The 14796-nt window shown below is 40.7% G+C and overlaps 1 protein-coding gene and 1 long non-coding RNA gene across 3 annotated transcripts; one reads left to right on the top strand and one right to left on the bottom strand.

The window, feature by feature from the left end:
* Positions 1 to 4684: 4684 nt before the first annotated feature.
* CA7 (carbonic anhydrase 7) lies at positions 4685 to 14517 on the top strand. Of its 2 annotated transcripts, XM_057396585.1 has the most exons (7): positions 4691 to 4870; positions 6771 to 6968; positions 9504 to 9622; positions 11201 to 11296; positions 11542 to 11604; positions 13587 to 13742; positions 14030 to 14517. In XM_057396585.1, exons 1-7 carry the CDS (start codon positions 4831 to 4833, stop codon positions 14150 to 14152), a joined length of 795 nt encoding a protein of 264 aa, XP_057252568.1. In that variant the 5' UTR covers positions 4691 to 4830; the 3' UTR covers positions 14153 to 14517. The 2 variants fall into 2 exon arrangements, with proteins under 2 accessions (XP_057252569.1, XP_057252568.1); XM_057396586.1 differs by lacking the exon at positions 11542 to 11604 and having other exon boundaries at positions 4685 to 4870.
* On the bottom strand, positions 5302 to 9921 carry LOC130592341 (uncharacterized). Its single transcript, XR_008970529.1, has 3 exons — positions 9732 to 9921; positions 7239 to 7734; positions 5302 to 5623 (listed from the first exon to the last, which is right to left on the bottom strand). It is a non-coding gene; the product is annotated as an uncharacterized LOC130592341 (long non-coding RNA).
* Positions 14518 to 14796: the final 279 nt, after the last annotated feature.

Here is a 14796-nt window from a genome sequence, read left to right as displayed (position 1 = left end):
GGCGCCTGATAGCTGGCGTGCGGTGTCGCGGCGGGTCCGGGCGCTGTGGCTCCTGCGGTGCGGAGCTCGGTGCTGGCACGGATCTGGCGCCAGCACCGGTCGGGACTGGGACGGGGCGGGAGCTGCCGCTATCGTGCTGCTGCGATGTGAGACGGCGGCTTGGAAGGCGGCAGAAAGGCCCGGTGCTGAGCAGGCGGGCCCGGGGGCTGTGGGTGCGGGATGCCGTGCCCTTCAGGAGGGTGCTTCTGAAGCGTGTGCCGCTCCGAGAGTTCGTGTTCGGGTGGCGTTTCGCTTCACATCCCTGTACGCTTCACATCGCTGGTGCGGAGTTTTCAACCATTTCACAGAAGCCCTGCAGATACCTGTGCTCAGATACATCGGCTTAGATGCGTGTCGCAGATGGTGTGTGCTTCCCGTACAGGATCAATGCAGGTTGTCCTATCAAAGTGTACAAAAAAAAAACAACTAAAACAAAAAAAACAGAGAAATCATGCCGTTAAAAATCACAACCAATCTCTCTAGCACAAAGTTGCAACAGCAAAGGAGAAATATGTGCATGGTTATGGTTCCAGCCTGGGAGATGATGTTCAATCATCTTTGTAATCTGCTTCTCTTTAGTATAGATTTGATTTGTTATATATATAATAACAGAATCATAGAATAGTTAGGGTTGGAAAGGACCTTAAGATCATCCAGTTCTAACTCCTCTGCCATGGGCAGGGACACCTTACACTAAACCATGTCGCCCAAAGCTCTGTCCAGCCTGGCCTTGAATACTGCCAGGGATGGAGCATTCACGGCTTCCTTGGGCAACCCGTTCCAGTGCCTCACCAACCTCACAGTAAAGAACTTCCTTCTATTCAATCTAAACTTCCCCTGTTTAATTTTGAACCCATTACCCCTTGTCCTATCACTACAGTCCCTAATGATCCCCAGCATCCCTATAGCCCCACTTCAGATACTGGAAGGCTGCCATGAGGTCTCCACGCAGCCTTCTCTTCTCCAGGCTGAACAGCCCCAACTTTACAAAACAGTGCAATTCAGTGCAGATTGCACCGAATTGCAATCTAATTTGCAGATGACATTGTAATACAAAAAGAGCACTTCCTCTTCTGCTTTCCCATACACGATATCTTCTCCAACGTTCCTTTTTCTCATAGTAAATCCTTCCTTCTCTTGAAATCTCAGCCCCTCGTGCAATATTTGTGGGAATGTTCTGTTTACCTAAGTCAAAAGTTGTCTCATTCAGTCCTCACTATCTGCTACAATTACAGTTTCAAATGGATAAGCCATAAATTGTAAGAATTAGTATTTCAGACTTAGTTCCAGAATATAAGTCCCCATTTCTGGTGGTTTTGTGTTTGGAAAGAAAAACAAGACTATAACGTGGAAATTTCTATTATCAATCACTAAATGTAGGCAGTCACTTTTTAAATACTAAAAAAGTTATAAGAAAAACCTGGAACAATACGGCTTTTTACTGTTCCACGTTGGCAGTTCATCCTCCTGTTTGTATTTACCTTGTGCAGTATTTTTTTGTGCCATTTGTGGGTTTTTTAGATGTTATTTTAACACAAACATAAAGAAAGATGTCACCTTACTGTAACTCCCAGTTGGAAACTGCCAGCACTCATAACAGCGATGTAAGGAGAGAGACAAGCTGCCTGGATAAACAAGATACTCTTTCAAGAACCCCAGGTGTAGGCAAGCTCTGGAGTGATGAATGTTTTAACATTTAATCTGCTCCTACTTACTGTACTTCAAAGGCTCCAGAGTGAGCAGCCTGATGGTACTGATGGTGTTTCTGCCATATTTTTGTTAATAGGCAATGACAGATCAGACACACTCATATGCATTAAAGAAGGCACATGACACCTCTTTCAAATGTATGTTGCCGTTACATACAAATGCTCATCAAAGATAATTACCAAGTTACCTAAGCAAATACACTTTGAAAGCAATTTAGCCATTCACCTTGAAACCAAACAACTATTCCTTCAGTTTGCATCTCCTAAAATGCTCTGCCCCTCTATAGTGATGCAATTACATACCAACAGCATTGTCCTCAAGAGACATCATGTCTTTGTGTGAATGCCTCTCAATGACTCCAGATCTGCATTATAGAGATAACTTACCTTAAAAATTCAAAAATCCAATTTCCTGAAACCTGCGAAGCTTATTAATACGTTCAACTTCTGTTACGCATTCCAATCTTACTTGGAGCTGTGTCACTAAAATGCTCACTTCTATACAACATTTTTAATAAAGAGAGCCCAAATTAAATCATAAAAGTATTCCATATATAGGGATGGGAGAACTGGAGCATTTGTTGTTAGTTCATATCATAACACTGTGACAGGTCCAGAAGAACCTAGGTATTTGTCCTAGGCTGCTGTTCTCTCCACTCATTATTACTGTCAAAGAGGAATTAAACTGTAATTATGAAGATGGGGGAAGACAGAATTATTCTTTAAGATGGATTGAAACACTACACTGTAATGGGTGGAATTACATCTTCCTGTGATTCACTGCCAAGCAGACACTTTCGAGGTGTAGTCAAAGCCTGTGAGAAATCTGTGGATATCGGGAGTACTTCACTTTTAGCTCAGCACTGGAGAAATCCAGCCTTTAAGCACTTACCACTCTATTCTTCTCACTTCCAGAAGAACATGAATGTGATGTAATTATCCTTGATTCAAGCTAATAAAACTGAAATCAGAATTAGGTTGCTACCACAAGTGATAAATGACAGTTTGAGGACAGAATCAGTGAAAATCCTTTCTTAGAGGCAGTCACTGTCAAGAGGCGTCAGGGTTACAAAATAATGAGATACTTGTATAAGCAGACATTTTACTCTCACTTTAAGGAAAACTTAATATTTTCCTTAAAAACAAAGAAGGGTGAGTGGGTGGGGGAGTACATTAAACTGTCATGTATACACTGGCTATCATTCGTGGCTACGTGGCTAAAATTCTGTTCAAGCTATTTTTTCCCTCTCCAGTATTGTCATTCCCCCTTTTTCACTTTTCTAAATCAAACCAATCAAACATCTATTTTGTGAAGTCTACTTTCTGCCATATATTCAGCATGTTTTCCCTTGTCTTAGAGTTCTTCCTATGGTCTGCCTTAGCATATAGTATGTCATATGTAGGCATCTGTATGGTTTTGAATGTTTAGCTGAAGTGGTGTATGGTATCAAATGCATGTAGGGCCTCTTCAGTGGAACTGTGCCCTGTGAGCCAGAGCTGCGCCTCAGTTTTCAAGTTTGTCTTGAAAACAGTTGCTCAGTATTCTCTATCTTGCGTATGTTTTTTCCCAAAGTATACTTTGGGTTTTTTTCCTTACAAAATTCCCCTTCCATTTCATCTTTTCACTGGCAAGTTGATCTTTTCCCATGATCTAGAACAGCTTTCTTGACTATTTGCATCTGGCTGGCTCTGTCTACATCATGCTTCCCTGTCTACAATCACAGAGCCACACAAGAGTAAGAGCCAAAGCTTCTCCCAGCTCATTTGTCCTGCTGAGCAGCAAGGTAACCTGATGGCAGTACTGCTGTACTCCTTCCTATTCCTGAGTCACCCTGAGGCGTGTGCAGACTATTTAGCCACAGGCATACCTGCAGTGTCAGTGCCTGGTGCATGTGCCAGGCCCACAGGGACCTGAGTCGATCACAGGAGTTAAACAGAAGTAAATGAAGAAGTTGACCTCAATGAGTCACTCTAGAATTATCCTGTGTACACTTTTACAGCTGTTTACATCTCTGAGTGATTTAGCTTACATTAGTAAATCTCAAAAGTTTTATAGCTGACTCCTATGGAAAGCTTCTATGGAAAAGGAAGTTAATTCTTACAATGCGGTACCACAATGTAAAAGTTGCATAAAATGCTTTCATCGATTTTTTTTTTTCCTCCTTCTATTTCATTGATTGCATAATGGAAGGATCCTTATTTCTCTGCACTGCTGTTTTTATGAAAATCAATATGTTTATAAAACCTAACCTTAACTGGCAGCTTTTCCTCAGATCTAACAAAATCCCTACCAAGGAGATGTTTTCTTGCCACAAAGATGTCTTAAGACATTTTATAGCTACAGATTGAGTATTGCATTGTAGCCTCTTCATGGGTTTAGCAGGACGCAGGCAGCTACTGGGTCATACAGATAACTGAGGTTTCACAGATCAGCTCCTTATCCTAGAGTCTGCTGTGTTCTGTTCTCTAATGTAACTGGTTTTATTTTTGTCTTTTTGAAAAGTTTCTTTAGTTACAAGGAAAAAAATAATTTGCAGATTTGTCCTTAATGGGTGTGATTTACCTTGTTTAAAAGTATCACAAGTAATCTTTCTGAGATGAGAATATTCTTTTCACCTAAGCACCGATTCTGAAGTTTTAATTACAAATCAGGTGGAAGCATCGTTAGTTTTTTTTGCAGCTGGAAGGAGTGTTGAAGAAAAGAGAGGCAGCGATGTTTCTCCTTGCAGAACATAAAAGCACATTACTGTGCCCTCATGCTCAGAGCAGGTTATGGCTCTTGCTCTCACGTTTTGCAGAATGGGAAAATACTACCACTTTTCCCTAAATGCCAGCTGGACAGTCTCCTTCTCTACGTCCTGAGACTTCAGTTACCTCAGTTTTACGTTGTCCTTCTCCTGTGCTGAGTTACCAGAGTGAGCAGGAGGAGCGCAGGTGCTTCCCCCATCGGGCAGGAGCTGCTTTGGTGCTCTGTACCTTTAAGGGGCTGACCCTATCCCACGGTGAGCTGTTATAAGGGCAGGTAGAGAAGCGGTGCCCCGAGCAGAGAGCTGGCAGCAGAGCGGGGCGCAGCTCCTCTATAATGACTGGCCACCGCATTTGGGGATATGGGAAGGATGACGGTAGGTCTTAGCATTTCCGTGCTGCATCTCTCTCTCTTCCCCCATTCGTTTTCTTTCTAGAGCTGTTGCCTAAGCCCTGCAGAGCTCCTCTGCATTTTGATGTCTGCAAGCACCAAGTATGTACAGGAGGTAATTAATTACTTTCTCGATAATAAATAGCACCCAGAAAGTGGCCCCGAAAGAGGCACAAATGTGTGACTGCTGCCTTTCGTTGTTGGAATCAATGTCCCTAAACTGAGGGAAGCAGTGCTGAGTGGGTTTTTTTCAGGCTGCAGTTATTACAGATGGGTACCTTTCCAAAAAGCTGTTAGGGAAAGGATTAACTGTGTCTATGTCTCTAAAAGCAACTCTTTTAACTAAAGAAGATTTAGTAGAGCAGTAATAGATCTGCTGATCAAGTACAGCAGTTGCAATGTGGTATCTATGCTTCCACAGATGTGAACAAAGTAAGGTACGTGTTATATTTCTAGAACATGAGTAAATTGAACAGATGAGTTTCAGAGATCTCTACAGAACAGTTTATACTTTCTGATTTGACAGCTTTTAATTTAGTCATCCTCCTTTGCTTCCCACCTCCAAGAACGTATGTCACGGTGAGAGGATACATGAAGCTACTGAGCGATTCCTACAGCAGTGTTTTATAGCACCTGTGTCCTTTACAGAGAAGGATGGATGAGTGGCTGATGTCCAGTAAGGCAGTCTTTTGCATAACGTTCAGGAACCAGTCTCTCTTAACAGCCATTATTTTAGTTTCTGTGGGTCCAAAAGCAAGTTTGAATGCTAAGTGAAGCTGGTTAGAGCTATTAGACAGTTCTATGTGTTTGGGCATGTAGGTTATAGTGACAAAGCCAGTCTTACAAAGCTTATAAGAGACAAATTATATTGCCTAAGCTTGTGTAACAGCATTTAAATCTGAATCTGCTGTATAGTCAGGCTGAGAAAAGATGCTATTTTATAAGCTTAGCTTTTTGGAAAATGCTGAAGACAAATAAAAGCATAGTAGATTACTTGTTTTGTTATGTAAACTCAAGGAGGGTACATACATGTGCTTTTCTTAAAAAAGTTTCTGCTCATGAAGGTATGTGGGAGTCTTACAGTTATTACTCTTAATACTTTATGAACATAGCAGTAGAAGATCTCAATTGCTTCCTGCATTACCATACTGAAGTAGAAAAAATCATAACTAATTCTTTGATACAGATAAGGTTTTTATTATCTCAAACAGCATAAGAATGTTCCAGCTCTGGTGGCAGAGAGCTGTTATTAAATTGGTCCTTCTCACAACTCTATTGAGGTCAGGAAGTCCAAAAATGTTAATTATCACACTGTACCCTTCACTCAGGGTAGAGAGATACCATAATGGGCATGAGTAAAGAATGAAGCTGCCTCAAAGATTTACTGCAGTCATAAAATTACTTTAAAAATAACTGCATAGTCAGTAGCTAAGAGATTGAGTCATCTGCATCTAATTTGAATCACCGAAGCTTTTACACTATCTTTCCCAGGAAGAATTAAATGCTATTTCTTTGAGGAGTGCATGTGTGTGTGCAAGTGAGTTTACACTTGCACTGCCTTGGATGGTCTTCAGATACCTCAGCAATGTAATTACAAACTCCACAGAGAATGAGTGGCACAAGTAACTGAAGATGCAGCAGTCTGTGGATGTTCTGACTCCCTTAGTGTGTTTTGTACAAGAGAGTTGAATCCCCCGTCTTGCTGCAGCCTGTTTGTGCTAATAAAAACACACCAGCTTAAAATTCAAATTAACTCCTTAGAGACCAAACTTTTGAGTCACTCCTGCTCACCAAGCTTTACTTCAAACCTCATGAAAATCGGTAATCCTTATTTTGTGTATAGTAGGAAGAAAATAATGGTGTTTTCCTTTCTTTCCTTTTTGAAGGACCTTCAGAGTGGCACAGATCTTATCCTATTGCCCAAGGAAACCGCCAGTCACCTATTGATATAGTTTCTGCAAGAGCAGTTTATGACCCTAATCTGAAGCCACTCATTTTCTCCTATGAATCGTGTACATCTCTTAACATCTCCAACAATGGCCATTCAGTTATGGTTGAGTTTGAAGATACCGATGACAAGACAGGTGAGACTAATACACAGCCAACTAACTTGGAATACTGTTTTGTGACTTAGTGAAGGGAAACAAGTAAGTACATTCTATGTGGTGTATTTATGATACATAGTTTTAATTTAGAACAGGGCATATGACCAGAACCCTTTATATTTTGGCTTCTTGAGCCCCATGTTTCTTGCCTTCACTTGAGATGCTAGCAATGCAATATCGCACATCAGAACTCTGTCTTTGGAAAAGCTCTTGCACCCGGGAAATCAGAAGATTGTTTGCAGCACTTACCTTTTAAATGGGGGTTGTCAGTTTGCTAGGCAAGGAATCCATGCATCTTTCCATTGCTCCTAGACCACATCAGCATGCAGAGCAATATCTAAGCTCCTCACTATCATCCTTCCATGATCATCCAAATCAAAGATGCTAACAGACATGCCAGTCCTGTCTGGCTGTCTGCCCAGTTTCCATTGACAGGGGTAGGGAAGAGAAAAGCATTAGCAGAGATGGGGTCATTATAATCATAGTCACTACACCAAGTTGTATCTGGACCAATCACTGTTACCTTGTGTTTGTTTTCTTCTTTCTTCCCTGCCTCATAGCAATTCAATTTCTTCAGAAATTATAAAACCTTCAGCCAATTCTGAGTTGGCAGCAGCTTGTGGATGTTGGACTATCTGCAGTTGTGTATTATTCTTGTCCCTTAGCTCTTGCCAGAGATTATAAATGCTTAAGTGATTGATTGCTTCTGTTAATCCTGCTTCCATGGTAGAACTTGGTTTTGCATCTGTGGTGTAGAAGAGGGGCATTCAAGTGGAGATGATAACTTTTAAACCTATAAGCTGATTTCATTTGGGCATGTTTAGTGATTCTAGCTAAGTAGGATACCCTAGATAACAGAAAGTAACGTGCTTTAAGTGACTTGTCTGTGCTGGTAACCCTTTGAAATAAGGGCTGGGGGTTAAAATTCCAGCCATTCTGGTTTAAAATTTCTCATCATGAATGAATCCACCCAGTCAAATGATCAGGTTTTCAAGCGTCATTACTGACTTTGAAAAGAAGACTGGATGTCGATTTTTCCCAAAAATCTTACTACACAGATCCATTAAGCATGCCACCCTATGAAAGAGAATTTGTAAAATATGTGTGGAAGTATTATCTTAGCTTGCTAACTACATTAATGCAATTCAAACCTGAACTTTATCTACATAACAGTGAACTTTATGCAGCTTGAGAACATCTATTAAGCTGGATTAAATGATACAGACTCAGAGCACGTGGGAATTAAGACCTCTGCCCTTGCTACGCTAAGCCCATGCCTTGTTTCAATAATGCTTTTAAGGAAGAAGGCTGCTAGGAGTGGAAGACATGATTTAAAGTGGTTTTAGTTGTGTTGAAATAGATCTGGTGACTCACAGCTCTGTATAAATGGCACAACAGCATTTTGACAGTAAGCCATCATAGCTAGATTTCTTAAAATAATATTTAAGACAGGTGATACATTTTATTACTAAGTTCAGAAAAATGTACAAGGAGAGACTTAGATTCCTAATTAATACTAAATCCTTTGATTTGACAACACCAGTTTCCTGCATAAAGGCCAGCTGGAACTATTAACATGTGGCAGCTCTGTGCAAGCCGCAGATTTAATTTTTTAAATGAAATATTACTGACTACACCAAAGATGAGTGGTTTATAGAAACTAAATGTCCTTCTAATTTTCTTGAAATAAGACTTTGATCAGGTTTTCATGTGTGTTGAGCAAAATTCATTTGATTTAGTGCCATATAAAATTACAGGAGGAAAACTGATGCTGTTGGTAAAGTATCTTCTATAGGTGGCATCTTAAACATTCATCAGTTCTTAAGTGTTATTTCTAAATGATGTATGAAGTTTCTCTGTAACATTTCCTCCCTTTTACAAGGCAATTTGAGATTCTGAATGGTGTTGTGTGAAGTACAGCCTATTATATTACCTCTTTTATGGGATCAGGTTTTTAAAGGAAACAGAATATAGATAACCTCCACTGGAAGTAAAGATACTCTAAAAAGGAAAGTCTTAGCTGAATTGCCTACCTGATGTGAAGGTATCTACAGTCTTTTGCACAAACTCCCAAGTAGCTCTGTCAAAAATACTTTAGCTACAAAAATTTCAAATTGCTTTTTTTTGGTTTGGGTTTGTTTTTTTTTTGTTTTTTTTTAATTTTCAACTTGTATTTATTATGTTTAACAGGCAAGGCATAACCATAACTATGGCTGTCACATGTTCACATATCACCTTTGAAAAAAAGCCACAAAATTCTGTACAAATAGCCACTCAATCTTTTTAATTTAAAATTTTACATGAATTCAGGTGCTTTCCAGGAAGGAATGCAACCCTTCTAAATGTCCGGATGATGCATCTTTTTAATGTGGCAATTAGGGAATGTTACTCTTTTTTTTTTTTCCCCACTATTGTGCCAACAACAGTTAGTCTTTACTAACAGGAGCTAAAAAGGCAGAATGCTTAAGCTTTTTCCTTTTTTGTTTGTTTGTTTTTTTTTTTTTTTTTGCCTAGCTATCAGCAGTGGTCCCCTTGAGAATCCATTTCGGCTAAAGCAGTTTCACTTTCACTGGGGGACAAATCCCAGCCAGGGATCGGAGCACACAATTGATGGCAAGCCTTTTCCCTGTGAGGTAACAATGTATTTTTTACAGTTGGATTAATTCATGCAAATACTGTTGACAAATGACTTTGTCTGCAGTGGGGACTGAATGTCCTTTAGGATTCTGATTGCTTACTCACCATGGTTAGGTCAGCACAGACTTTAATGAGCTGGTGCTATACATAGCTTAGAAATGTCTTTGTTTGGGGGCTCTTGAAGAAGTTCTGCAAAGCAAGGACAAGGCACAGACCCTTCCCAGCTCAGTCTATCCCAAATATGGCAGCATGGCATCCTGGAGTCTACCAGTGAGCAGCAGAGCATAGTGCTTCATGGGATAGGTCACAGGTTAATGCCTGATTTGTTTCAATTAAAGCTGTGTGGTGGGGTGAGTCTTGGCACCTGGTGTCCAGCCAAGCTGCTCTATCATTCCCCTCCTTAGCTGGGCAGGTGAAAGAAGGTGATCAGGATCAGGACAGGAAGTGATCACTTACCAATTAGTCATGGGCAAAACAGAACTTGACTTGAGGAAAATCTGTTTAATTCATTACCAAACAAATTGATAGGATAATGAGAAATAAAACCAAATCTTTGATAAACACCTTCCTCCCAGGCTTAAATTTACTGATTTTTCTCTGCCTCCTTCCACCCCTGGCACAGAGGTATGGGGAATAAGGGTTGTGGTCACAACCTTACAAGTTCTCTTCTGCTCCTTCCTCCTCAGGGGAGGTCTCTTATGCTCTTCCCCTGCTTCAGTGTGGGGTCTCTCCCATGGAAGACAGTCCTCCATGAACTTCTACAACATGAGCCCTTCGCACGGGCTGCAGTTCTTCATGAACGGCTCCAGCGTGGGTCCCCTCCACGGGGTGCAGTCCTTCAGGCACAGATTGCTCCAGCATGGGTCCCCCATGGGGTCACTAGTCCTGCAGCAAACCTGCTCCAGCCTGGGCTTCCCTCAGGGTCACAGCTGCCTTTGGACATCCCCCTGCTCTGGTGTGGGTTCCTCTCTGGGCTGCAGGTGGATATCTGTTCCACCATGGACCTCCATGGGTTGCAGGGGAACAGCCTGCCCCACCATAGGCTGCAGGAGAATCTCTGCTCCAGTGCCTGGAACGCCTCCTTGCCTCCTGCACTGACCTTGGTGTCTGCAGAGCTGTTCCTCTAACATATTCTCACTCCTCTCTCCAGCTGAAGCTGTGTGGGTTTTTTTCCCCTTAAATACGTTGTCCCAGAGGTGCTACCATCACTGATGCCTCAGCCTTGGCCGGTGGTGGAGTCTGTCTTGGAGTTGGCTGGCATTGGCTCTATTGCATATAGGCAGAGCTTCCAGTAGCTTCTCACAGGCGGCACCCCTGTAGCCCACCTGCTACAAAGACTGTGCCATGCAAGCCCAATATAGGTGTATATACAGTAACTTTGTCCAGTGTCTGTCCCTGTTGATGGACTGGTCCAAAAGTTTGAACTTGTTAATCCTTCCAAAGATGCCTTTGGAGTAAAAACAACATTATGTTATAAATGTCTGTTATATTAGTGCCTGTTCGCATGAGACAAACTATTTTAGCAACTTCTATTACTAATTTGTTTAATTCCTGTTTGTTATTTTTCTTTAAAGCTCCACTTAGTTCACTGGAATGCCAGAAAATATGCAACATTTGGAGAAGCAGCAGCAGCTCCAGATGGCTTGGCAGTAGTTGCTGTTTTCTTGGAGGTAAGAACTGCAAAAATAGCATGTTTAGATGATGAAAAGCATTATGCTGTCAAGTGTTTGAGAACCAAGCTGCATATTTAAGAAGTGCTTAAGGAAAACAGATGACTTATTGGAGGCAGTAACTCATTGCAAATTGCTGTTAAACTTACATTAGTAGGAATGTTGAGATTCAGATAAGAAAACAACACCTATTCGAAGCATAATTATAGTCATTCTTATTTAATTTGTCTATTCCATTATTTTAGATTGGGCAAGAACATGCCAGTATGAACAGACTCACTGATGCTTTTTACATGGTAAAATTTAAAGTAAGTCTTAAGCTCTTTATATTTGTTTTTGGGATAGCCTTTAAAAATCAGGCTCATGTACATGTTTGAGACAAAAATGGAAAAACACCCACCACAAATTTCCCATCATTAGAATATCACTGTAGTTATATTCTCCTTTTCCCCTGCAAAGTTCATCTCACTTGCCTAATCTCAGGTGCTTCACAAATCTGTGCTGGCCACACTGGTCATTCAGAGGTTGTACCTTTCCCAGAGCATCTAAAAATCAAAAGCTCCATGACCCTTCAGGCTCAGCTTTTAGACTTGGCCAAATAATCCTTTTCCATTGAGCCTCACCTTGAACAAGTTGAAGTTGGCTGTCTGTCTTCTGCTGCAAAGCTCTGTTGGGGTTGTCAGGGTTTAAGCTCAGCCAGTAACTCGGAACCATGCAGCTGCTTACTCACTGCCCCTGCTCTTGGAAGGATGGGGAGAAGAATTGAAAGAATGTCACTCCCATGAGTTGACGTAAGAACAGCCCACTAAGATTTAACACAAACCACTGCTGCTACCACCAGTAATAATAAAGATAAGGGAAATAACAAGGGAAGAGAATACAGCCACTCACCACCTGCCAACCGATACCCAACCTGACCAAGCAGTGATCTAACCCTTCCGGGTAACTGCCCCCAGTTTATATAGTGGGCATGATGTGCTGTGGTATGGAATACCCCTTTGGTTATTTTGGGTCAGGTGTCCTGTCTCTGCTTCCTCACAGCTTCCCCTCCTCCCTGGCAGAGCATGAGACTCAGAAAGTCCTAGGTCAGAGTAAACGTTACTGAGCAGCAACTAAAAACATCAGTGTTATCAGCGTTGCTCCCAGGCTGAAAGTCAAAAACACAGCACTGCACCAGCTACTAACGAGGAGAAAAAACGACTGCTGCTTCTGAACCTAGGACAGAGCAGTCTAGTCTTGTAGTGATATGTAAATGTGGTCTTTAACCACATGTATCTGAGAGCTTCAAAGATTGATACCTGCTGTGCTTTCTCAAGTGCAGACTGATTAGACCACTACAAATGTTATCCTTTCTGGATTTACGTGAGGCTAATGCATTCTATAACATGCATATGTTGTATTATGCAAAATGATATCTAATGCTTGGGTGGGCATATTATTTCTTGCTCCTCCATATAATGCCTGTGAAGGACAAGAACATAGCAGTGTGTAGGCTGCAAACACACTAATGATACTTTGATGTTTAAGTGATTTTTTCCATTTGTAGGAAAGAAATAGTTATCCCTCAGCTGTAGTGGTGGAAGTTCTGCAGGTTTGTCACTGGGAATAAGCTGCATATTCTGCTCCTTATAAGTGATTTTACAGACAATTGGACAGTGCTTTTTGTGTGATGAAGTACCTTTCAGATACTCCTACAAGCTGAAAAATCTTGCCCTAGACTATGGTAGTTAAGGCAATCATGACTTCAGGGAAAAACTCATGTTTCTACAGGTCTTTAGGTTCAGCAACCTACCTCTAATTTTAGACTTCAACATTTGATTTTTAAAGCACATATTTGTCCTAGCAGACATGACTGAGGGCAAGTCTTCCATAGTGAATATTCTCCACAAAAATAGATGTGGAAGAACAGAAAATAGCAGGTAATGAGACAAGGAATTCTGTTATGATATTATCTAGAGCTCACACTGAACACTATATGTTGAATACGCTTCCTGCATTGTTTTTAGACCTTCTGTGACAAGAGCTGAACTTTGGTAGGGGCAATGGGGCAAGAACTCAAAGTCCAGTAAGCCAGGAGCAGGAATCAGACTTGCCATGTTACTCCTGTAAAACTTGTTATAAGGCAACCAAAGCTTTGTAGACTTTTCCTTTCTGCTAGCTTTTAATGCTGCTGTAGCATTTCTTATTTTAAAATAAATAATTAAATTTATTCTGTACTTAAGAGTAAAAAGATAAATTTCAAGTTTGGTTTTTTTTTTGTGTGTTTTGGTTTTGTTTTTTTTTCCCCCAGGGAACAAAAGCTCAATTTAGTAGCTTCAACCCTAAATGTCTCCTGCCATTGAATCTAGATTATTGGACATACCTTGGTTCTTTGACAACACCACCCCTTAATGAGAGTGTAACATGGATAGTGCTGAAAGAAGCAATCAGCATTTCTGAGAAACAGGTAAATTTCTGATACTCCCCTAGCTCTTGTATGAGTCAAGGCTGGATAAACAGGCAGTGAGTGATTAGATTTGCAGTGGGGCTAAGTTGAAAGACCATTAACTTGTGAATAATCAGGCTGCTTAATAATCAGAGCTTTTGATTTTTGTTAATACTCTATAGGATCTTTGCTTGAACCTGTTCTATTAATAGATCAAAATGTACTGAATACTTTCCTTTTGTCCAAACCCCAGAATTTTAGTACTGATTGCCCTCTTGAGCAGTGAATTATTTTGCCTGAATTTACAGCTGGAGAAATTTCGCATGCTCCTCTTCACCAGTGAGGAAGACCAGAGGATCCAAATGGTCAATAATTTTCGCCCCCCTCAGCCTCTTAAGGGGAGAGTAGTTCGAGCTTCCTTCAAGGCCTGAAGAAAACTGATAATGGCACTGAGATATCCAAGAGCTTCCACATCTGAGATACTATAAACAGGAACTCTGGTCTTCAGATTACTTCTGGAATACACAAGATAACCATTTCCATGAACATTCAACCTGGAGGGGGATAATCTTCTGACTTTCTACTTTATTTGAATTGCTCATTCTTTTCAGAAATGGCATATTTTTAATAAAAGGAATAGTTGAGCAAACCACCATGTCTCCAAGACCTGAAACTCTAAAAATTAAGGTGAAATTCAAATCCCACTTTATATAAAATGGGAAATTATGTAGTGATGTAGTACCAGTGGTCACAACTTCTAATTGTCTCTTTTAATACATGATGAAATAGTCAACAATCTTGGGCAAATTGCAATGAAGTTTTCCTTACTGATTGTTAGCATTTCCTGAGCTCTGTTTAATTTCAGGATTGCTTTCACTGTATTCTTGCTGTCTGTCAACCTATAGCGTGCACGTGAATAGCACTAGCAAAATGGTTTTTACTCACCTCAAGTAGCTGCTGGTATGAAAGCCACATATACGTTTAATTATATATATTTACAACTAATTTAAAATAATATGAATGCTGTGTTTAAAAGCAGCCCACTTTATTGCACAGTGTTGCTCAGATACTTCTT

The sequence above is a fragment of the Pezoporus wallicus genome, unplaced genomic scaffold (assembly GCF_028554395.1).
Source record: "Pezoporus wallicus isolate ANWC-B61680 ecotype Strahan unplaced genomic scaffold, APGP_CSIRO_Pwel_v1 contig_3820, whole genome shotgun sequence".
NCBI classification, from domain to species: domain Eukaryota; kingdom Metazoa; phylum Chordata; class Aves; order Psittaciformes; family Psittacidae; genus Pezoporus; species Pezoporus wallicus.
Note: the sequence above shows the minus strand (reverse complement) of the source record. Positions and strands in the feature narration are given on the sequence as shown.

Bases quoted from the DNA above. Each gene is read 5' to 3' on its own strand.
- CA7 (XM_057396585.1), top strand. From the start codon at position 4,831: ATGACTGGCCACCGCATTTGGGGATATGGGAAGGATGACG. The intron at 4,871-6,770 runs GTAGGTCTTAGC...TCCTTTTTGAAG, and splicing joins GGGATATGGGAAGGATGACG to GACCTTCAGAGTGGCACAGA. The intron at 9,623-11,200 runs GTAACAATGTAT...TTTTCTTTAAAG, and splicing joins GCAAGCCTTTTCCCTGTGAG to CTCCACTTAGTTCACTGGAA.